General features: G+C 41.9%; 1 protein-coding gene across 1 annotated transcript in view; it reads right to left on the bottom strand.

Annotated features, from left to right (window-relative positions):
- Window positions 1-1,019: 1,019 nt before the first annotated feature.
- nxph1 (neurexophilin 1) overlaps window positions 1,020-21,517 on the bottom strand; it is a 58,639-nt gene continuing 38,141 nt past the window's right edge. Inside the window, exon 2 of the mRNA XM_068333560.1 lies at window positions 1,020-2,044. Within this exon, the coding sequence (XP_068189661.1) occupies window positions 1,289-2,044 (756 nt within the window). The 3' untranslated portion in view covers window positions 1,020-1,288. The remainder of the gene's footprint in view (window positions 2,045-21,517) is intronic.

Raw genomic sequence — 21,517 nt, 5'->3', positions numbered from 1 at the left:
TATGACAATAACACACATGAATGGACATGTACTCAGTGATGTCACCAGACTTCAACACGTCATCATTGACTCAAAGAAAGAACTCCAGCATTCAACTGATAAAATTTACCTTATTCTTTTATTCGTATTTACATCTCCAGCCCCCATCTCCCCAACAAAGAAACTCGAATACTTTGAATATACTGTGTTTGGTCAGTTTTACAGATTTTGTACAGGATTTCTCTTTTCATGAAATTCACATCTAGGGCAGCAATATCATTTTCTGTGTTAGAGGAACCGACAAGCATCAACGGAGAGAACAGAAGGTTTCAGCAGCTAGGGTCTAAACACACAGCTCATGGGGAATGTACAGAAACATCAACCGGGAAAAACTATGTACAATACAAACCATTCATAGAAATTAGATTGTAAGATATAGCATTCAATACATTACAGTTCATATAATAAGAGACGATGAGCAAGCCCAATTTCCCATGAACAATCCATTGATCAATTAGTCCATCAGAATCCAGTCAGCTGAGGATCAATCATCCACTAAATTATTGACATCTAGCTGCATTAGCAGAAACTTTCTATTTCACTGCGTCACACCTTTCTCCGGTAACCGAAACGTGTCTGTTTCACTACTAGCTCACTACAGACGCAGGGACCATCTCACAGGTTTAAAAGCATCAAACTCATATTTGAATATTCACTGTGCTCTTCAGCTGCCTTTTGGATTTAGTAAAAATGTCTGAAGAATCTCTTTTTAACAAATGATTTTGTTTTTTCCAGTTATGCAGGAAACACTGCAAAGTGTGAGCTGCACAGCTGGGGCAAATAGTCCATATGTTGTTGTCCAGAGAGTTAAAGCATTTATTGAAATTAAATATAAATATTAATGGAGAAAAACAAAGTTTTTAAGATCCAGTTTGAAAATAAAGACAACAAAACAAAAGCAAAGTTTAATAAAGATGGTAACAATGCTAAAGCATCTAATAAGACCCTGCTATCTACAATTTGTTGACCAGGGACAAAATATAATTTTTGATCTAATCTGCACTGTAGTTTTTTATGTACTTCTATGCTTCTTACAGTACTGTATAGCCACATTCTAAATGGTTTTTTAAAAAAAATCTGCTATCTGCAAAATACAGAAGATTAGATAGGAAAAGTTGGGATGACTGACACTCTGGTATAGATACATGTTAGGGACAGTACAGCTAACATACACACTCCTCTGGTCAGGGTAGAAGCCAGAGCCAATTCTTCCCTCACCCCTCATTCTGTGTGTGAGTGTAGTGGAACCTCAGCCAGACGGGAAGTAGGGCGTGTCGCTGTGGTAGTTGTAGTCCGGACACACCTTCTGCACCAGCTTGTAGTCGGTGCTGTAGAAGGAAATGAAGATGCAGATGACCTTGAAGGGTTTGGAGCAGAGCCAGGACACGTGGCTCTGCGTCTGCTCCTGGTAGCAGGTCTTGGATGGGTCAAAGTTGCACAGAGTGTTCTTGGCCCCCTTCTCCACCTTCTCATACTCTATGCGGCAGTTGAAGGACTTGGAGTCCTTGGCGTCGATGACAGACTGCTGCGCCGCCACGTCAAACTCCACTATCTTGGTGGGAGGGACCAAGCTGACCGACACGTTTCCCTGACCTGTAGAGTTGTGGCGGAAGTAGACGCTGAAGGTACCGTTGCCATGATCTACAATCTTACCGGTGATCAGCAGGTTGAGTTTGACTGTCTTGATGTTTGAGTGGAAGTCCCCCCAGCCAAACATCTTCTTGAACTTCCCTGTCTTCACCATTGGCCGCCGTTTGGCGCGTGGCCGTGAGTCCTGCAGGTCTGTGGAGTTCCTTAGCCAGTCCCACAGGTCCTGCTCAGAGTATGGCTCTGGGGTGTCGTAGCGGAGGTCCAAGGCGGTGCTGTTCTCTTTGCCGTGTAGAGTCTGTGACAGCAGCCTACTGATGGACAGTTCCTTACTGCTTTCTGTCCATAGATGCTTTAGTGTCGATTTTGGGCTACCTGACTTTACAATGTCTGACTTTGAGGCATGGACACTTGTGATCTGTGAAAGAGAGATAAGTACATGTCAGCCAATGTGCAATAACTACATTCCCCTTCAAAGTGGTGACGTGTTGTAATGTCAGTGTTCGTCCGTCCGTTAGTCCACCAAATGTCTTCACAACCGTTCAGATAGAAAGATGAAACCAAAAGCACATGACTCAGGCAGCAAAGGGGATGAAGATGGGAGGATGACCTTGACCTTGAGAAAACTAGATCAGGGTCAAATTTAAACTTTTGTTCACTCAGGAACTAAATATGATAGAAAGACGAGGGAGAAGGCCAGTGTGAGTAAGACCATAGATCAAAGCTAGTGCTTGATTAATACAGTAGGTCATAGCACTAGCTTTGATCTTTCACCTATGACAGTAGGTCAGGGTAACATTTTGAATTGAGGGGTGTCGCGGGATGTTGCAGTCTGTGACTGCATTGGTTCTAGTTTAAATGAGTTACTGTCCTTGGTCTAAACTGTAACCACACTAAACCAACATTATGAAATATTTCTTGATCTTATTTTATGAACACATGTTCGGTTTTTTTAGCAATGCTTTATTGTTACACACTTTTATACAAAATACAATGTACTGAAATATATTCTCTATTTCTGACTTATCACTGAAGAGAAGAGGGTGGTCCTTAGGCATTAGACTAGGGTTCAGTAATCCTCAAGAAAAAAATATTTTTCCTCCTGTTGACATGTGGCTACATATGTTAAAATAAGCAAAGTGAAGAAAATGGTAATGAGATGTGCGTTTGTATGCATCCTGCAAAGATTATCTGAAATATGAAATATTACTATAAAGAACTTCTGTCGACTGGTTTTTAAGGATTAGTAGATACAGTATAGTGTATGGATGAACTATATATATATATATATATATATATATATATATATATATATATATATATATATATATATATATATATATATATATATCATTCTATATCATCATACAAAAACTGCTAACCAAGATGAATCTGTTGAGCTGGTCACTTAATGCGATCGACAGAATTTTTTCCACCAGACCTGTAGGAACTGGTGAGCGCCACTGCCCAGATGGGACTTTCTTGGCTGGCTACATGCTGGACAGCTGGGATACTTTCAAAACTATGTATCTGGCCCCACTGGATGTGCAGGACGTCGAGGATGTGTACATCTTTACCACCATGACAATCGGGATAACAGCACTGGGGTTTGGTGTTTTCATGCTGCACCGCAAGCTGAGAAAAATGGGATTACAACAGACCAAAGCACAAGAGGATTCTGATCGAGCAGCAGAGGCAACAGCCAGGGTGTATAAGGAGGCTATGGCCATCATGCTGAATGAAGCCATAGCCAGGATGAGTGACCGGCATGAGGAGTCCAATGCTCGGCTCAAGGAGGATATCAACCAAAAGCTGGAGAAGCTGGAGAAATGGGGAAAACGTATGGATGTGAAGACCAGAAACCGTGATGCTGACGCCAGTGATTAGGAGTGTGGAAGGCACAGGAAGCAACAACAACTACTCAGCCACACAAAGCAAGTCTTTCCAACGGCGATTAACAAATAATTTGACAAGAAACAACCCTTGAAAGGAATAACAAAATGAACACTAACAAAATTAGGACTCTTCTCAAGAACTGATAAAGAGGTGTGCAAAGACGCACGCCTATTGGACTAAATGGATGGATCAAAACAAAAGCATATCAGAATAAAAATAACTGAATTTGAATTATGACATACAAAGTATGTATTAATTGACAATGTGATGTAATGAGAGAGATGTTGTTGATTTAGGGGACGGGAACTTCACAAGCCAATGGCTTCTACCCGTCAACCCTTTTTTTTCTTTTCGGGTGATGTTGCCGATGTTTCAACAATGATGAAAGTAAAACCTGTTGTAATAACATGTCTGGAAAAAAGAAAATAAACTGAATAAATAAATAAAAAATATAAATATATACACACACACATCACTGATTCTTGAGAGTTGGGACAAAACATGTCCCACGTTGACAAATCTTATGTACATCAACAATGAAGAATTTAATAATAATTGACGTACTCACAAAGTTAAGTCTAAAGGAATTGTGAATACTGATGTTATGTTTTAGCATACACAATTACTTTTTGTTGGGATATTTGTTTAAATCTATGACCAGAGGTTAGACGGCCCATGTCATTTCTCTTGTCCTCAGCAAGAGGTCACAGTATTTACTATTTACCAGCCCCAAATACCGTTAAAAACCTCTACAATTGTGAGAACATTTATAAAAGATAAAGGTTATAAAAGTACAAAACAATTCATGCCATGGACACTTAAATAAATATATTTATATACAAATTTGCCTGTCAAAATTGTGTACTCCGTTTCTTCAACTCCGTCAGGTTTTTTCATGAACCTCATTAAATCGGGCAATAGCATGGCCAGCTATACCCCTGAGGACCCCTTCTCATTCTCCAGGCTGTGGTGAATATATCAATACCACACATGATCTGGTCTGTTGGACATTTTTTGATATTTTCGATGACCAATGTTAATTTTCCTGTGGTCACAGCTGGAGCATCTCAACACATCTCTCCATTATACTTCCTGTTAAACCGGTGGATTCAATGAGTTTTTATTGATTATGGAGACAACTATCAATAGACAGAAGACTACCTAGCTAGCTACAGTGTTTTTTTTCTGCAGAGTGAAAAAAACATGACATTTCCACAACTCCGTCAGACGGAGTTGAGAAATCCACCAATGACGGCTTAATAGGCTAATATTGTAATATTTTTGAACATAGTAAAGGAATGGAATGATATTTTAGGGTTTTATCTTAACATCAATGTAATGGCTGTGTCTCATCTCCCACTAATTCTGCGCAGCTCGTTGTGTTGTGTTTTCAACATGTGGCTGTGGAAACACACACTACACATTTAAGATTTTACATCAGTCAATTAATCCGTCAATCATTCAATCATGTTAAGAAAATGAACATTTGATTACATAGTAATAATCAAATACATTTTTAATTATTTTTGTATTAAAGGAACCCATGGCTAGAGAGAACTGGTGTGCTGAGGAGCAGAGGAAAAGAAATATAGAAGAGAAAACTAAAACAGCGACCCAGAGAAGACGTATGCCATGTAAGCAGAGAAAAGACAGGAGTGGAAGAGGAGAGTTCAGTCTTGTCTATCTGTATTACTTTTTTGGAATACAAAAAGAAATTATATTTTTAAGGTAAACTTGTGAATCAATTTTTTAACCTCCAGCCTGCACCTTTACATGGTTAGATAGCACAGATCTACATGAATATATAACTCTAATCAATGTATATGACTCTAATCAATGAAGTGTCCATTTTCAAAAGACGTTTTTCAGAGAGAGAGAGAGAGAGAGAGAGAGAGAGAGAGAGAGAGAGAGAGAGAGAGAGAGAGAGATCATCGACAGACTGTTCAGTCGGACATCGTGAACGGAAACGTTATTAGTTTTGTATTGATGAGGTTGTCCTCCTGTAGACAAATGATGTGTTGGGTCTCCTGGGGACAATTAGTGCTCAGGTGTAAGTAGGAACCAGTGTTGGCCGGGTTAGGGGTTAGGGTTATGGTTAGGGCCAGGGGTTATGGTTAGGGTTAGGGTTATGGTTAGGGGTTAGGGTTATGGTTAGGGGTTAGGCTTATGGTTAGGGGTTAGGGGTTAGGGCTAGGGTCAGGGCAAGGGGTTAGGGTTATGGTTATGGTTATGGTTATGGTTATGGTTATGGTTAGGGTTAGGGTTAGGGCTAAGGTCAGGGTTATACATACTACCTACAATAAGGTAGGGGTACTTTGAGAGACTCAGTGGGTGTCATACGGTGTTTACTTCACTTTAGTGATTTTTGGGATAGGGAGGCAATCGTATTTTGGTCTCACTGCGTACAGTGTGTCTTACATATTGGGGCCAACACCAAAAAGTACAAAAACACAACCCTTTCCAATGTGGCACCAGTTTCAACATTCTGTGGGTATGAAAACCCCACATGGCTGTTCATCGTTCAAACAGCCATGAACACACTGTCATTTAATGGACGGGCAGCGCCACCTGGCCATAACGCACCTTCAGGTTGGTGGCAGGCAGTCAGATGCTGCTCGTGAACTTGGTGAGTCTCAAAGTGTCATCAGCAGACTTGCATCACGACACAGAACTACTGGCAAAGTTTGTGACAGACCCAGGACTGGAGGCCCTCGAGCGATAGACCACAACCATCACCAGAACCTGAGGACGTTTGCACTCAGACATCGTTATGCAGCTGCTACACAGCTGTTTACGGAATGTGAGAGGTATTCAGGGTTCCAGACAAACCATTTGCAACCTACTCCACCGCTCTGGCTTGAATGCCAGATGACCTTTGCAGGTGATTCCACTGACACCAAGAAACCACCGTGAATGTTTGCACTGGGCCCAAGACCATGTGACCTGGACAATGCAGCGGTGGTCCACCGTCCTGTTCACTGATGAGTGTCGGGTCACCTTGCACAGAAATGATGGTCGTCAGCGTTGCTGTAGAAGGTGAGGTGAGCGATACACCGAGGTCAACATGGTCCCCAGGATTCGCTTTGGTGGAGGAGGTGCAACAGTCTGGGCAGGCATCACCAGCCAGAGTTAAACAGATTTGGTTATTGTAGAAGCTCAGTCACTGCACGTGCTTACCTTAGAGACATGGAACCCTTCATCATCCCCCAATTCCGCCAGCACACCCCCAACTTTCTGTTCATGGATGATAATGCTCCACCACATCGTGCTAGAATTATCACAACTCGACTTCAGGAAGTCGGAGTGCCTTCAGGAAGAGCATATTGTGTCAGAACAACATCATGAGGCTAGTGAGGAGCATGAGACGTCAATGTCAAGCTGTCATTGTGGCAAATGGTAGAAACAACTGCTACTAACATTGCCAATGTTTGTTATTTGGGGCTATCCTTGTTATTGTCTAAATTTTGGGGTAATGAATATCAAACTAATGAAAATGGTGTCTCTTCTCATTCATTATTAGTAATATCAAAGGAAACTTACTTATTTCATTAAAATTCAGACCAAATAGGAAAAGCATTCATGTAAATAACAGTATCATCATTGCAGACAGACCCAAATTTGGGCTTAAGGTGCAAAAAGCTGAGTGAGACTCCTGTGCTGAAACACATGCAGTGGCTGATCAGGGTAAAGACCAGACAATTAACTAAAGAATTGATGATGGATGAACAATGAACACTATTTAGCGCTGATGAGTGAAATTAGTGTTATAGAGGTCCCTGGTGAACGTCTTTGACATTGATTGCCAGATTTCTCCTGTAGGATGTGACAGCAGATCGGTCTGGCTGGGGTTTTTTACATTTACCTGGTTGGCCCCGGTATTGATGTCTGGAAAATAAGGTCTGAGTAACAATCGACTGGCCCTTCAAATTAAACTGCCTGACAGCACTCTGGTGTCTCCTGTCACCAATGGAACAGCTCAGTGATACTGTCCAGGACACAATGGTAGTTATGTCAATGGGTGGGCAGAAAAATTAAAATCAAGATACGATACCGGGGTTTTTATTTGAATGCAGTGGTAGTTTTAAACTGCCTCTTTGCAGATGTGTAGCTATTGTATTGTCTATAGGTAAGTAGGTAGGTCTGCTGACTCACCACAAACGGTTCATTAATGACCGTAGATGTGAAAGTAAATTTGATTGGTTGTTCGTAGTTTTATGTACAACTTGTGACCCGTGTAGAATACACGGTTACAGAAAGTTAATTAATAGATATTAAATATTAATCATTTGACATCATACATCTCTGCCTACTGTAATTCATCTGTTGTGAAAACTATTCAGCTGATCGTGTGTGTGCGTGTGAGCGTGTGTGTGCGTGTGTGTGTGCGTGTGCGTGTGTGTGTGTGTGTGTGTGTGTGTGTGTGTGTGTGTGTGTGTGTGTGTGTGTGTGTGTGTGTGTGTGTGTGTGTGTGTACATTTTGGATATGTGTCATGCTAAATATTTCTACATTCAGAATTAAAAGGCAAACACAGAAACGGGGACTGGGACGTGACGTCAATGATGTCATCTATTGTGACTCTGGACCGTTCCCAGATCACTGAACCGGGTCCACATTTACTGTTTAAAGCACCGTTCCTTGAGAGAACAAGTAGCATTTAAAAAGTATAAAATGCAAAAAAGTACAATACAAGAGGTACTTTAAACAGAGTGGATACTTCTTGAAGTTCAAACACTGCAGTACAACTGGCAAGAAGACTGTACAGTACTATGATCCAGTGGACTGTTTCAGCTTAAATAAAAACATATATGTACTAATTCACCAGCAGTTTGCCAATGAAGTGTGGGACATCCAATACTGTGGTTTATTGTTATTCTGCATGACAGACATATATCAAAATAGTTTTATATTTTCAGTTTAGTGTAAATATTGTGTGTACATAATGTAGTGATCAGTTACTGTAAATGACAGATTAATGCTTTTAGAATGAGGCTGGACACAGCAGCATTTGCTGTCTTATATACCCTCAAAATACAGACATCAAAATGCATTATGCATCTCCTGATAATTCTTGTTAATTCTGTACCTTTATGATCAGTGGAAAACTCATTGACTGAGGGTCACCTTTACTGTTGGATGCTGAATATAACATTACTGACACGTGGTGACACGTTTTTAATGGAAACTCCTCTAGTATCATAAGAACAACTGATCTACTTCAAACTGCTTGACAGGAATTAATGCATTTCAAACAAAAAAGTTTCAAAAGAAACTGACATCAAAGCTGACTCTGACAAAAAATGTGACGTCAAAACAACAGGTGACTGAAAACTGGCTTTGATTTGGCATCACAAGGAGGAGAGTGAACACAGATCCATGTGTTGAAGGATGATAACTAAGGAAAACAATACAAGTCTAGATAAATTATTTAAACTGAGGTGAACTTTAACAAGGACAAAGGTGGACATGTTTCCCCCAGAAGTGCAGCTGGTCTGTGAGCACTGGAGGTGAGAACATCAGACGTTACAGCCCCACAGGTGTGTCTGCTGTTATAACACACAGAACACATTTATGATCAGACTCGACGCTGACTGAGGGAAAAAAATGATCAAGTTAGTTTTGATCAATGACAGTCGTGGTCTGCTGTGATCCAGCTTCCTGGTCAACAACATCATACCAGAAAGTTCAGCCCACTGGTTCTTGGGCTGGGGACTGGAGGAGGGCCGGCTCAATGACCTACTGCTGAGGTGCCATTGAGCAAGGCAGCATCCCTTTTATAAGTTACTTGGGGTGCACTATCACTACCTCTACCACTACCTCTACCACTACCTCTACCTCCACCACTACCTCTACCACTACCTCTACCTCCACCACTACCTCTACCTCCACCACTACCTCTACCTCCACCACTACCTCTACCTTTACCTCCACAACTACCTCTACCACTACCACTACCACTACCCCTACCTCTACCTCTACCTCTACCACTACCTCTACCACTACCTCTACCTCTACCTCTACCACTACCTCTACCTCTACCACTACCTCTACCTCTACCACTACCTCTACCTCTACCACTACCTCTACCTCCACCACTACCTCTACCTCCACCACTACCTCTACCTTTACCTCTACCACTACCACTACCACTACCCCTACCTCTACCTCTACCTCTACCACTACCTCTACCACTACCTCTACCTCTACCACTACCTCTATCTCTACCACTACCTCTACCACTACCACTACCTCTACCTCTACGTCTACCACTACCACTACCTCTACCACCAACTCTACCACTACCTCTACCACTACCTCTACCTCTACCACTACCTCTACCTCTACCACTACCACTACCTCTACCTCTACCTCTACCACTACCTCTACCACTACCTCTACCTTCTACCACTATCTCTACCACTACCTCTACCTCTACCACTACCTCTACCTTCTACCACTATCTCTACCACTACCTCTACCTCTACCACTACTTCTACCACTACCCCTACCTCTACCTCTACCTCTACCTCTACCACTACCACTACCTCTACCACCAACTCTACCACTACCTCTACCTCTAGCACTACCTCTACCTCTACCACTACCACTACCTCTACCACCAACTCTACCACTACCTCTACCACTACCTCTACCACTACCTCTACCTCTACCACTACCTCTACCACTACCTCTACCTCTACCACTACCACTACCTCTACCTCTACCTCTACCACTACCACTACCTCTACCACCAACTCTACCACTACCTCTACCACTACCTCTACCTCTACCACTACCTCTACCTCTACCACTACCACTACCTCTACCACCAACTCTACCACTACCTCTACCACTACCTCTACCTCTACCACTACCTCTACCACTACCTCTACCTTCTACCACTATCTCTACCACTACCTCTACCTCTACCACTACCTCTACCTTCTACCACTATCTCTACCACTACCTCTACCTCTACCACTACCTCTACCACTACCCCTACCTCTACCTCTACCTCTACCACTACCACTACCTCTACCACCAACTCTACCACTACCTCTACCTCTACCACTACCTCTACCTCTACCACTACCACTACCTCTACCACCAACTCTACCACTACCTCTACCACTACCTCTACCTCTACCACTACCTCTACCTCTACCACTACCTCTACCTTCTACCACTATCTCTACCACTACCTCTACCTCTACCACTACCTCTACCTTCTACCACTATCTCTACCACTACCTCTACCTCTACCACTACCTCTACCCCTACCACTACCCCTACCTCCACCTCTACCTCTACCACTACCTAACCTCTACCACTACCTCTACCACTACCTCTACCACTACCACTACCTCTACCTCTACCACTACCTCTACCACTACCACTACCTTTACCTCTACCTCTACCACTACCACTACCTCTACCACCAACTCTACCACTACCTCTACCACTACCTCTACCTCTACCACTACCTCTACCTCTACCACTACCACTACCTCTACCACCAACTCTACCACTACCTCTACCACTACCTCTACCACTACCTCTACCTCTACCACTACCTCTACCTTCTACCACTATCTCTACCACTACCTCTACCTCTACCACTACCTCTACCTTCTACCACTATCTCTACCACTACCTCTACCTCTACCACTACCTCTACCACTACCCCTACCTCTACCTCTACCTTCTACCACTATCTCTACCACTACCTCTACCTCTACCACTACCTCTACCCCTACCACTACCCCTACCTCCACCTCTACCACTACCTCTACCTCTACCACTACCTCTACCTCTACCTCTACCCCTACCACTACCCCTACCTCCACCTCTACCTCTACCACTACCTCTACCTCTACCACTACCTCTACCTTCTACCCCTACCTCCACCTCAACCTCTAACTCTACCACTACCACTACCTCTACCTCTACCACTACCTCTACCTCTACCTCTACCTCTACCTTCTACCTCTACCTCTACCACTACCCCTACCTCCACCTCAACCTCTAACTCTACCACTACCTCTACCTCTACCTCTACCTCTACCTCTACCTCTACCTCTACCTCGTGGGTCTGAGGGTAGAGAGTGTTAATCTGTACATATTATAAAGCCCTCAGAGGGGCATTGTCATCTATTAATTTAATTAATTGATGGTTTCATGTTGACCTTTGCTCTGGAGCTTATATCACATTGGGTCTTTTGTTATGGAATCAATTAAATATGAATATTTCTCAAGAAAACTGCAACTAGTAAAACCATTTGTCATGAGAACCCAGTGTGAATGTCTGGTTCAGAAGAGACTCTGGTTTATTCAAGACCAGGAACGATGTTTGGTCTCACCTACTGACCACATTTAACCAATCTGAATGTTCCTACCCCTTAATGTAGATCATCCTATTAAGTTTACTTCATTTTTGACCAATGACCTTCATATGTCACAGTAATTATGACAAGTTGATGCTGGTGTTAACCAAACAGTAACAAGAAGTGTTTTTGAACTGCAGGAACCCTTTGGGGAATTTTTAATGTGGTTTCAGAATGCCCCCCCCCCCCCAGCATTAATTTATATATAGTGTAGAGTACTGATCACATCAACACTTCACCAGTTCATCCTGCTGACAGCATTTTACATCTTCAAGACGACAGGGGAACACTCCGAACGCATCGCCGGTGCATCGCAAAGCCACAAGAAAGACAACTACCTACACACACACACACACACACACACACACACACACACACACACACACACACACACACACACACACACACACACACAGAGAGACTCACAGACACACAGACACAGACACAGACACACACACACACACACACACACACACACACACACACCTACGGGCAATTTAGGTCTTATCACTTCACTTGAAGCGTGTGTTTATGGAGGTGGAGAGAGGAGACCAGACAGAACACACAGGAGAACACACACACTCCACACAGAAAGGAGAACACACACACACACTCCACACAGAAAGGAGAACACACACACACTCCACACAGAAAGGAGAACACACACACACACGCCACACAGAAAGGAGAACACACACACTCCACACAGAAAGGAGAACACACACACTCCACAGAGAAAGGAGAACACACACACTCCACACAGAAAGGAGAACACACACACTCCAAACAGAAAGGAGAACACACACACTCCACACAGAAAGGAGAACACACACACTCCACACAGAAAGAGAACACACACACACACACACACACACACTCCACACAGAAAGGAGAACACACACACTCCTCAGAGAAAGAGAACACACACTTGAAATGTTTCCTCTCCAGTCACTCAGAAATTGTCTCTGCACATTTTTCTAGCTGTACACATTAAATAAGACAATTAATTGTTACTATTAATTAATCAGTGCAGCAGCATTAAACCACCTGTATGTTAACAAACCAGCTGTTGGAGGATGATGTGAAGGTATTTACTCTAGTTAAAGTCATTTCAAACATTTGTGAGAGAAAGTTTTGACTTCTAGAGCTGGAGGACGGAGTGTGTGTGTGTGTGTGTGTGTGTGTGTGTGTGTGTGTGTGTGTGTGTGTGTGTGTGTGTGTGTGTGTGTGTGTGTGTGTGTGTGTGTGTGTGTGTGTGTGTGTGTGAGAGGGAATAATGGAGGAGGGTGTGTGACAATAAAACACACTACCAGAAGGTAACCCGGATTGATAACCTCTGCCGGAGACCAGGTGGTGACAGAAAACAGTCTGTCAGCGTATTTTTAATTTTATTGAAGATTTTTTATTTTACGTGTTTGACTTATTTGTTCAGTGTGTAAATTTAATATCACTGCATAAATATGGTTTATGTGGAAGTCTAAATGTTATGCATTAATCATGCAAATTAATTAAAACTGACAAACTGAATTCTGATAGGTGTGGAACATGGACCTAATTAAAAACAATATTTGCCTCTTAGATCCGTTTAGCATTAATTAAATAGGCAATAAAACTACATTATATAGACCAGACGCGTCTGTAATAAAATGACTCGTTGGCTCCTATTGGTTGAGCCGTCCCTCCAGTTATTTACTTATTTATAACTCTCATCTAACTGCTCTGGAATGACTGGTGGATCCTTTACTATAAGAACATTATAGTAAATATTATATCAATATTATCAATATTATATCCCTGGTTTCCTTCTACAACAGCCTCTGTCGTGTGGAAACCTGTGTTTTTCTTTGTTGAATACTTTCAGTATTTAGACAAAAAAAAAAAAAAAAAAAAAGTCCTGCTACCCCAGAAACCATAAAAGCTGCAGTGTGTGGTGGTGGTGGGGGGGGGGGCAATGCATATTTATAACAGTTTATAACATTAACTCATGAATTCATGAGTAAGGTAATGCTATTAAATAGCATCATGTACTATTTAATAGTATTTATTTATTGTTAATATTATTTGTAGTATGTATTATTTTGGGGTTGAAAACATTTGATCCAGACTGCAATTTTTTCAATGAAACTCTGTATTATATGTGTGTGTGTGTGTGTGTGTGTGTGTGTGTGTGTGTGTGTGTGTGTGTTTATCTGGGCTGCTCTCAGGTTCAGCATCATCCAGCACATCTCAGGCTGGGGGCCAGTGTATTTCCTGGGTCCTGGCGCTGCCAGCTGTGTGCTCACCTGAGGGAATGGGGCATCTGGTAAACATGTCCCCCCCCATGGCCATCACAGGCCGCACAGATAGCAGCCAGACAGCCAGTCGGTTGCCCCCCGGCAGGGAAAACAGGACAGTCTTTGTGTGTGTTCAGATGTCTGCAGAATAATTTAATTCTGTGTTCACTAAAAGTTTAATTTGATGTATTTGTGGACGTTTCTGAAGCTCAACGGTTCTCACAGTGAATGAACGTTTGATTAGTGATGTTATATTTGGTACTGAAGGGTGTTTTTGATGGAGGGAACCGTTACAAACATGACATTTGTAGGACGTGGGAGTTTCTTGAGGTCAATGCTTTTATTTTCTAATTTTCATCTCATGCTTGTTTGCAATTATGAACATTTCATTGAAATTCTCAAAACTATGAGTTCAACTTCCACATTTTTTAAAATTCAGCTCCTTGTGTACAAATAATTTCCCTATAAGTCGATTTCATTTCATCTCAAATATCTGTTATTTTTTGACATTTCCAGATGTTGTCAAATCAGTCAAAATACATTTCACTGCTTCTCTGTTCAGCAGTCCTTCCCTCAAAACATTTAAGCATCTGGTCATTAATTTACCATCATTCCAAGCAGATGTTATACATTTAATTTACATTATTTTGTATATATTTTAATTGATTAATAGTTCTAAAAAAAAAATCTTTCATATCACTGTTTTTTAAGGCTTTGGTGAAACAATGAGCTTCAATTCTGTGGAGCTGCTGACGGATGAATTCTGTCAACCTTCAAATGGAGAAAAATAAAAAGCCTCCATGAAGCAGACAAGATTCCTGACATGAGAAGGAAAGGATTCAGCTGCCCAGAAGATATATTATAAAAACACAATGGAATAGAACAAATAGAACAAATAGAATAAATAGAACAAATAGAACAAATAGAATAAATAGAACAAATAGAACAAATAGAACAAATAGAACTAAGATGAGTGTAAAGTTAGACATGGAGAGAGTAGGAAGTACCAAATGGAGAGAAGAGAAATATTTAAAATGTAAAATGTATAACCTGGTCCACACGGTCACATGCAGACAGAAACAAAATCAACCAATCAACCAAAATCAACCCTGAATTTACCCTGGGATCATTAAAGTATATATCTATCTATCTATCAATAGCAGCAACACGGGGGGGGGGGGGGGGCTTCCAGGGTTTAACCCAATGAGAGCCGTTCAAACGTCTGACTGCATGTTAGTAGAAGGTCGTATTTACCATGCCTATACCTACCATGCAGAGGTGGCAAAAGGGGCAGTTTTTACCCCCTACAGTTGGAGGTCATTTGTATGATGGTGGTGATTTTTTATTTATTTTTTGTATTTTGTTAAGAAAATTAATAACCTACGAACACACTCTAGTGGTCATTCTTCAATCTAACGCATTCATATATTAGTCACACACACACACACACACACACACACACACACACACACACACACACAGGTGTGCAGCTCCTTCCTGGTGCGCCCCAAATGAGCAGCTTGTAAAGGGGGACGACGTCTTGCTCAAGGACGCCTCGGCAGTGCAGGAGAGCTGACCCCCCCCCCCCGTCAGCTCTCACTCCAGGTGTTTTTGGGCGGGAACGGGAATCGAATCCCCGACCTTGTGATCAGTGGGCGACCCGTTCTACCACCGGGACACTGTCACCCCCGTTTTCATTTTTAATGTTGATTTATTTGCCCGCAGCCTCAGACAGACGCGAAGGAGGAGACGAGAATCTGAGCATCTCCACGAAACACAGCGACAGCAAACGAAACAGTTCTGCCCAATGAGATCTACCAAGAAGTGTGACAGAGGTAAACTGGTACCAGTAAAACACAACTAACACATTTACATGTATTATAAAGTACAGTAAAACTCTTTATGGTGGGACATTCAGTTCAGTAAATGTGTCTGATAGACATGTTAAAGCTGTTCAAAACTAAATGTGGGTTCAATGTGACTAGAGGTGTTCACCTTGACATTCAGATCCTGCAGAACCCTGACTCCCATCACGTTCTGTTATACAGTACAGGTACATTCAGGTTACACGTGTTCGTCTGACCACTTTCTGTTTTTGATCCACATAGTTACTATGAATTAAAATATTAAGAAATCAATCAGAAGACGTACCATCATGAAGGCAGAAATCCACTACTGAGTGCGCAAAATCCCCTGTAGCACAGGTAGGCTAATGATGTAGCGTCATGTGTCATCACCAATTTGACCCATGGTGTCAATTGACAATTGACACCATGGGTCAAACGTACAGTGATTTGTGTTTGTTCGGTAAAAACACCCGACACATCATGTCGGGTGTTTTGTCTTGACCTCCACCTCCTGAGACCAACACCCGAACCCCTGGGGTCCGACCGAACCCAGGTTAAGAACCAATGGACTAGACGGTGGTGTGACCAAGGATGTGAAAATTAGCAGATATGGATAAAACAAATTTCAGTTCCATCAAAAAAGAAATATGGAAGTTACAATATTTCAGAAAGTGATAATGTATATATTAGTGTGGAAAAATACTGTAATACTGTATAGTGTGGAAAATACTGTAATACTGAATTTAAAAACAAGCTATTTCCATAGTTTTGACAGAATTGACTAAATAAGTGGAGAAAAACTTCAAGTAGTCCCAAAACACACTGATTGAACTCTGGTCATAACACACTGCAGACACGTGACCACCTGGTAAAGTCAGCTAAAGAGAAAACTTCCAGGAGGAAGGAGAAAATACAAATAAATAAAGTGACTCTTTGTCAGATTTGTTGTAAAATGCCCCAAATATGTCAAATATGCCGTAAGTACATAAATCCAATGTTCCCCTCAGACCGCCTTTATCGATTAAAGATCTACAAAACTCTTGACAAGACAGAAAAATCAAAATTGGTCAAACCTTACTTTTACTCTTGCTTTATGAATTTGTGCATCATCAAAGTTTAATACCAGATAAACTAGATGAGGACCAACCAATCCAAGGTTGGTTTCCCACCTGGCTGTCGATGACAGCGCCCCCCACTGGTCCCATCATCAGACCCGGTTCACTTTCATTGGATTCATGAAAATGATCCAAACGTATCCTCTACTGGAGCCGCGCTTTGTTTTCATTTGTTCTTATAATTAACTTGCTGCGTTCTGCTGAACAGGCAGGTGTTCTTGTTGATGCTCCGCTACTGCCACCAGCTGAAGAGGAGGCAATAAATCAAATCTCAACACATGCATCAGAATCCATGTTGTTCCGTGAACCGTGTGCATCAGTGACTGGAGGAGGAAACGCGTTGAGAGGGCAGGTGATGTTCGTTTCCTCTCTGAATACACAGAATGGGGTTCAATCTGCTTTTGTAACAAGGAAAAAGTTAAATAAAACGATCCGATTCCAGGTCCTCATCCAGGTCCATCGGGACACCACCGTGTCATTTGTGTGGGAAGACAAAAGATCTGAGATGAGATCCAGGATCTCTGACTATTCAGAAGATTCCAATCAGAAGAGCAGAAAAGCACAACGCTGTGTGAAGAGTGAGAGCTTTGAGCACAATGTGTGTCTGACAGAAACTTCAGGAAAGCTCCAGAAAAAGGAAACAGAAGGAGCAGAAAGAGGAAAGAATAGGAGTTTAACAATATAGAGAGAGGACTGAAGAAAAGCCGCCCTAAATAAATGAACCATTAACCTTCATGTCATTATCAACACAGTGAATAAAGGCTGGTAAGATGTCCGTTGGAGATTTTCCATTTCATTACTAAAATCCACAAATTAAGTTGAAATAAAAAAAGATTGATCACCAACACATTTCATTTCATATATTTTTCAGTCTGGGTCTATTTTCCTGGAATTTTCTGTTTCTGAAACTAAAACAAACAAGAGAATCCCTGCATTTCATGTGTGTGTGTGTGTGTGTGTGTGTGTGTGTGTGTGTGTGTGTGTGTGTGTGTGTGTGTGTGTGTGTGTGTGTGTGTCTAATGTTATTGTTAACTGCTAAAGCTCAACTCCAACAGATGCTTGTTTTGATCTGGATCACCGTATTAATATAGATTTATTACTAATTACACGTCTGTACACATCTGTCCAATAACAAAATGAATAAACATGTCTAATATGTATTTGATTACTAGTGTGCTACCAATTTCCCTTCAAGGGAAATCAGTATATGAAATTAAAAAGTAAAAAAAGAATTATATTTTAGGTTAATGGTACACTCTGTGAGCCTAGGCTCTAAACAGTTTCATATTCAAACTCAATATGAAAACATTCAGTTTTCTGTCCTGGCCATGATGAGGGAGATGAAGATGAGGAAGAAGTTCTAATTAGGCTTCAGGATCCTGGATAAGGGCCAATCACACCAACGTGCTAAAGGGTTTAGCCTCATGCTAACAGTCTGTAAAACGTAACATCAACACCCCGTGGATTGAGGTTTCACCAGTCATGTTAACATGACTCAGCTGATCTCAGGCTCAGTGAACCGTTTGCTCTGATGTCACTTCCTGTGGTCGTTTGGTCTTTCCTGTTGTAGGAACCAATGTTGTCCTCCTGTAGGAACTAAATGATGTAGGAACCAATGTTGTCCTCCTGTAGGAACTAAATGATGTAGGAACCAATGTTGTCCTCCTGTAGGAACTAAATGATGTAGGAACCAATGTTGTCCTGTAGGAACTAAATGATGTAGGAACCAATGTTGTCCTCCAGTAGGAACTAAATGATGTAGGAACCAATGTTGTCCTCCAGTAGGAACTAAATGATGTAGGAACCAATGCTGTCCTCCTGTAGGAACTAAATGATGTAGGAACCAATGTTGTCCTCCTGTAGGAACTAAATGATGTAGGAACCAATGTTGTCCTCCTGTAGGAACTAAATGATGTAGGAACCAATGTTGTCCTCCTGTAGGAACTAAATGATGTAGGAACCAATGTTGTCCTCCTGTAGGAACTAAATGATGTAGGAACCAATGTTGTCCTGTAGGAACTAAATGATGTAGGAACCAATGTTGTCCTCCAGTAGGAACTAAATGATGTAGGAACCAATGTTGTCCTCCAGTAGGAACTAAATGATGTAGGAACCAATGTTGTCCTCCTGTAGGAACTAAATGATGTAGGAACCAATGTTGTCCTCCTGTAGGAACTAAATGATGGAGGAACCAATGTTGTCCTCCTGTAGGAACTAAATGATGGAGGAACCAATGTTGTCCTCCTGTAGGAACTAAATGATGTAGGAACCAATGTTGTCCTCCTGTAGGAACTAATTGATGTAGGAACCAATGTTGTCCTCCTGTAGGAACTAAATGATGGAGGAACCAATGTTGTCCTCCTGTAGGAACTAAATGATGTAGGAACCAATGTTGTCCTCCTGTAGGAACTAAATGATGTAGGAACCAATGTTGTCCTCCTGTAGGAACTAAATGATGGAGGAACCAATGTTGTCCTCCTGTAGGAACTAAATGATGGAGGAACCAATGTTGTCCTCCTGTAGGAACTAAATGATGTAGGAACCAATGTTGTCCTCCTGTAGGAACTAAATGATGTAGGAACCAATGTTGTCCTCCTGTAGGAACTAATTGATGTAGGAACCAATGTTGTCCTCCTGTAGGAACTAATTGATGTAGGAACCAATGTTGTCCTCCAGTAGGAACTAAATGATGTAGGAACCAATGTTGTCCTCCTGTAGGAACTAAATGATGTAGGAACCAATGTTTCCGGGTCAGGTTTCTGTCAGGAAGCATTAACCGACGCTAACGCTGAACTCTGAATCTTTTACTAGTTGATGTTAACTATTGGAGGATTAATTAGAAACTTAACGACATCAAACAGACATCAAACATAAAGGGGCGTGTCTGACTTTTGATGAGCAGGAAGTGACATCAGCGCGTCATTCAGGTCAGTGTGGTGGAACACCTCAATGGATTAGAGCTGGGCTTAGCCTCTAGACCCCCCAGGAGGAAATTAATCCATCAGAGCTGGAGATGTGACAACCACTCTCTGATCGACACTCAAACTGAAACTCCTCCACAATATTATGTTAGAGAATGAATCTCAAGAATTCTGATAACAAACTCTCAAACAAACGACCCTCCACTCAGGGGACGGGGGGGGGGGGGTGTCCGGTTTTTATTTGATCCTGTTGATCAGTGACCTTGAACATATCTCCTGTTTTTATGATGCTTCTCTCTGTTCAGACCCTCTGGACACCCCCAGAGACGTTTCTAACCCCACACTACGTTCTTTAACCTGAGATCACCTTCCTTCTCTCATCTGTTGTTGCTGTGAGATCAATAAAGACCTGACAGACTGTCGTTCTGTTCTCATCAGTTTAGCTCCTCTTCATCATGTCCAGCCCAGAGACCATGTCACGCAGCGGTGAACAGACCTTATGGGGCAGCATAAACGTGGTGTAACACTTAAAGCCCCTTTTCTCTTGTGTTTTTATTTCATTCGTTCAGCATGAAATCGATCGATTTCATCAATCGATCGATCAATCGATCCGTTAGTTGATTCATTTACTCATTTAATTTAAAGTTAATTTCACAAATATCGCTCTACTTACAGCTTCCTCTTCATTTGTGTTTTATCACAATACTTCACTTCAATTTTTAATTCCCAAAAATCTTCCTCCAGATGTCCGTGTTCTGTTCACAATTAGCGTGTGTCGGAATTAACATATTAATATGTACATACTTTAAATATGTAGCAAAGTTCCAGCTTTTTCATGTATGAATGTGAAGCAGGATAAATACTGGAGCACACACATAAACAAACGTGTTCAGGAGCCGTCCGTCCCAACCGAGGTGCTGCTCAGAAATAATCTGACAGATTACAGTCAACAATGATTTTTATGATTTAATCTGAACGAACTCCATCAACAGGACCAATTTGAATCTCTGAGATGACAGTTGGGGGGGGGGGATGATTTGAATTCAGCACCAAACACAGAATCCTGAGAAGATGTCCATTAATCACCAACAGGAGAAGTCGTTTAGTCTCAGATTATTCTAGGATTATTTAAATTCTAATAAAAAGTAAACCTCCTGTCTCTGAGTGGAGACCAGAGACACTCCTGACGGTGAACACGTGACGCTCACGCGTGTCAGGGCACATGAATCACTGCTGGCTGGACGCTGTCAGCACACAGATGGTCACACACACACACACACACACACACACACACACACACACACACACACACACACACACACACACACACACACACACACACACACACACCTCAATGAAGACCCGAGGAGAGTTAAAGGGGAATGTGTTTGTAGAGGGAGGGGGGCACCTGTTCGCCTGTCATACCAGCTCCTCTGATCAGCGGCTCGGAGCCCCCC

This window comes from Antennarius striatus, chromosome 14 (genome assembly GCF_040054535.1).
Source record: "Antennarius striatus isolate MH-2024 chromosome 14, ASM4005453v1, whole genome shotgun sequence".
Classification (NCBI taxonomy): domain Eukaryota; kingdom Metazoa; phylum Chordata; class Actinopteri; order Lophiiformes; family Antennariidae; genus Antennarius; species Antennarius striatus.
This window is presented reverse-complemented; position numbering and strand designations above follow the sequence as displayed.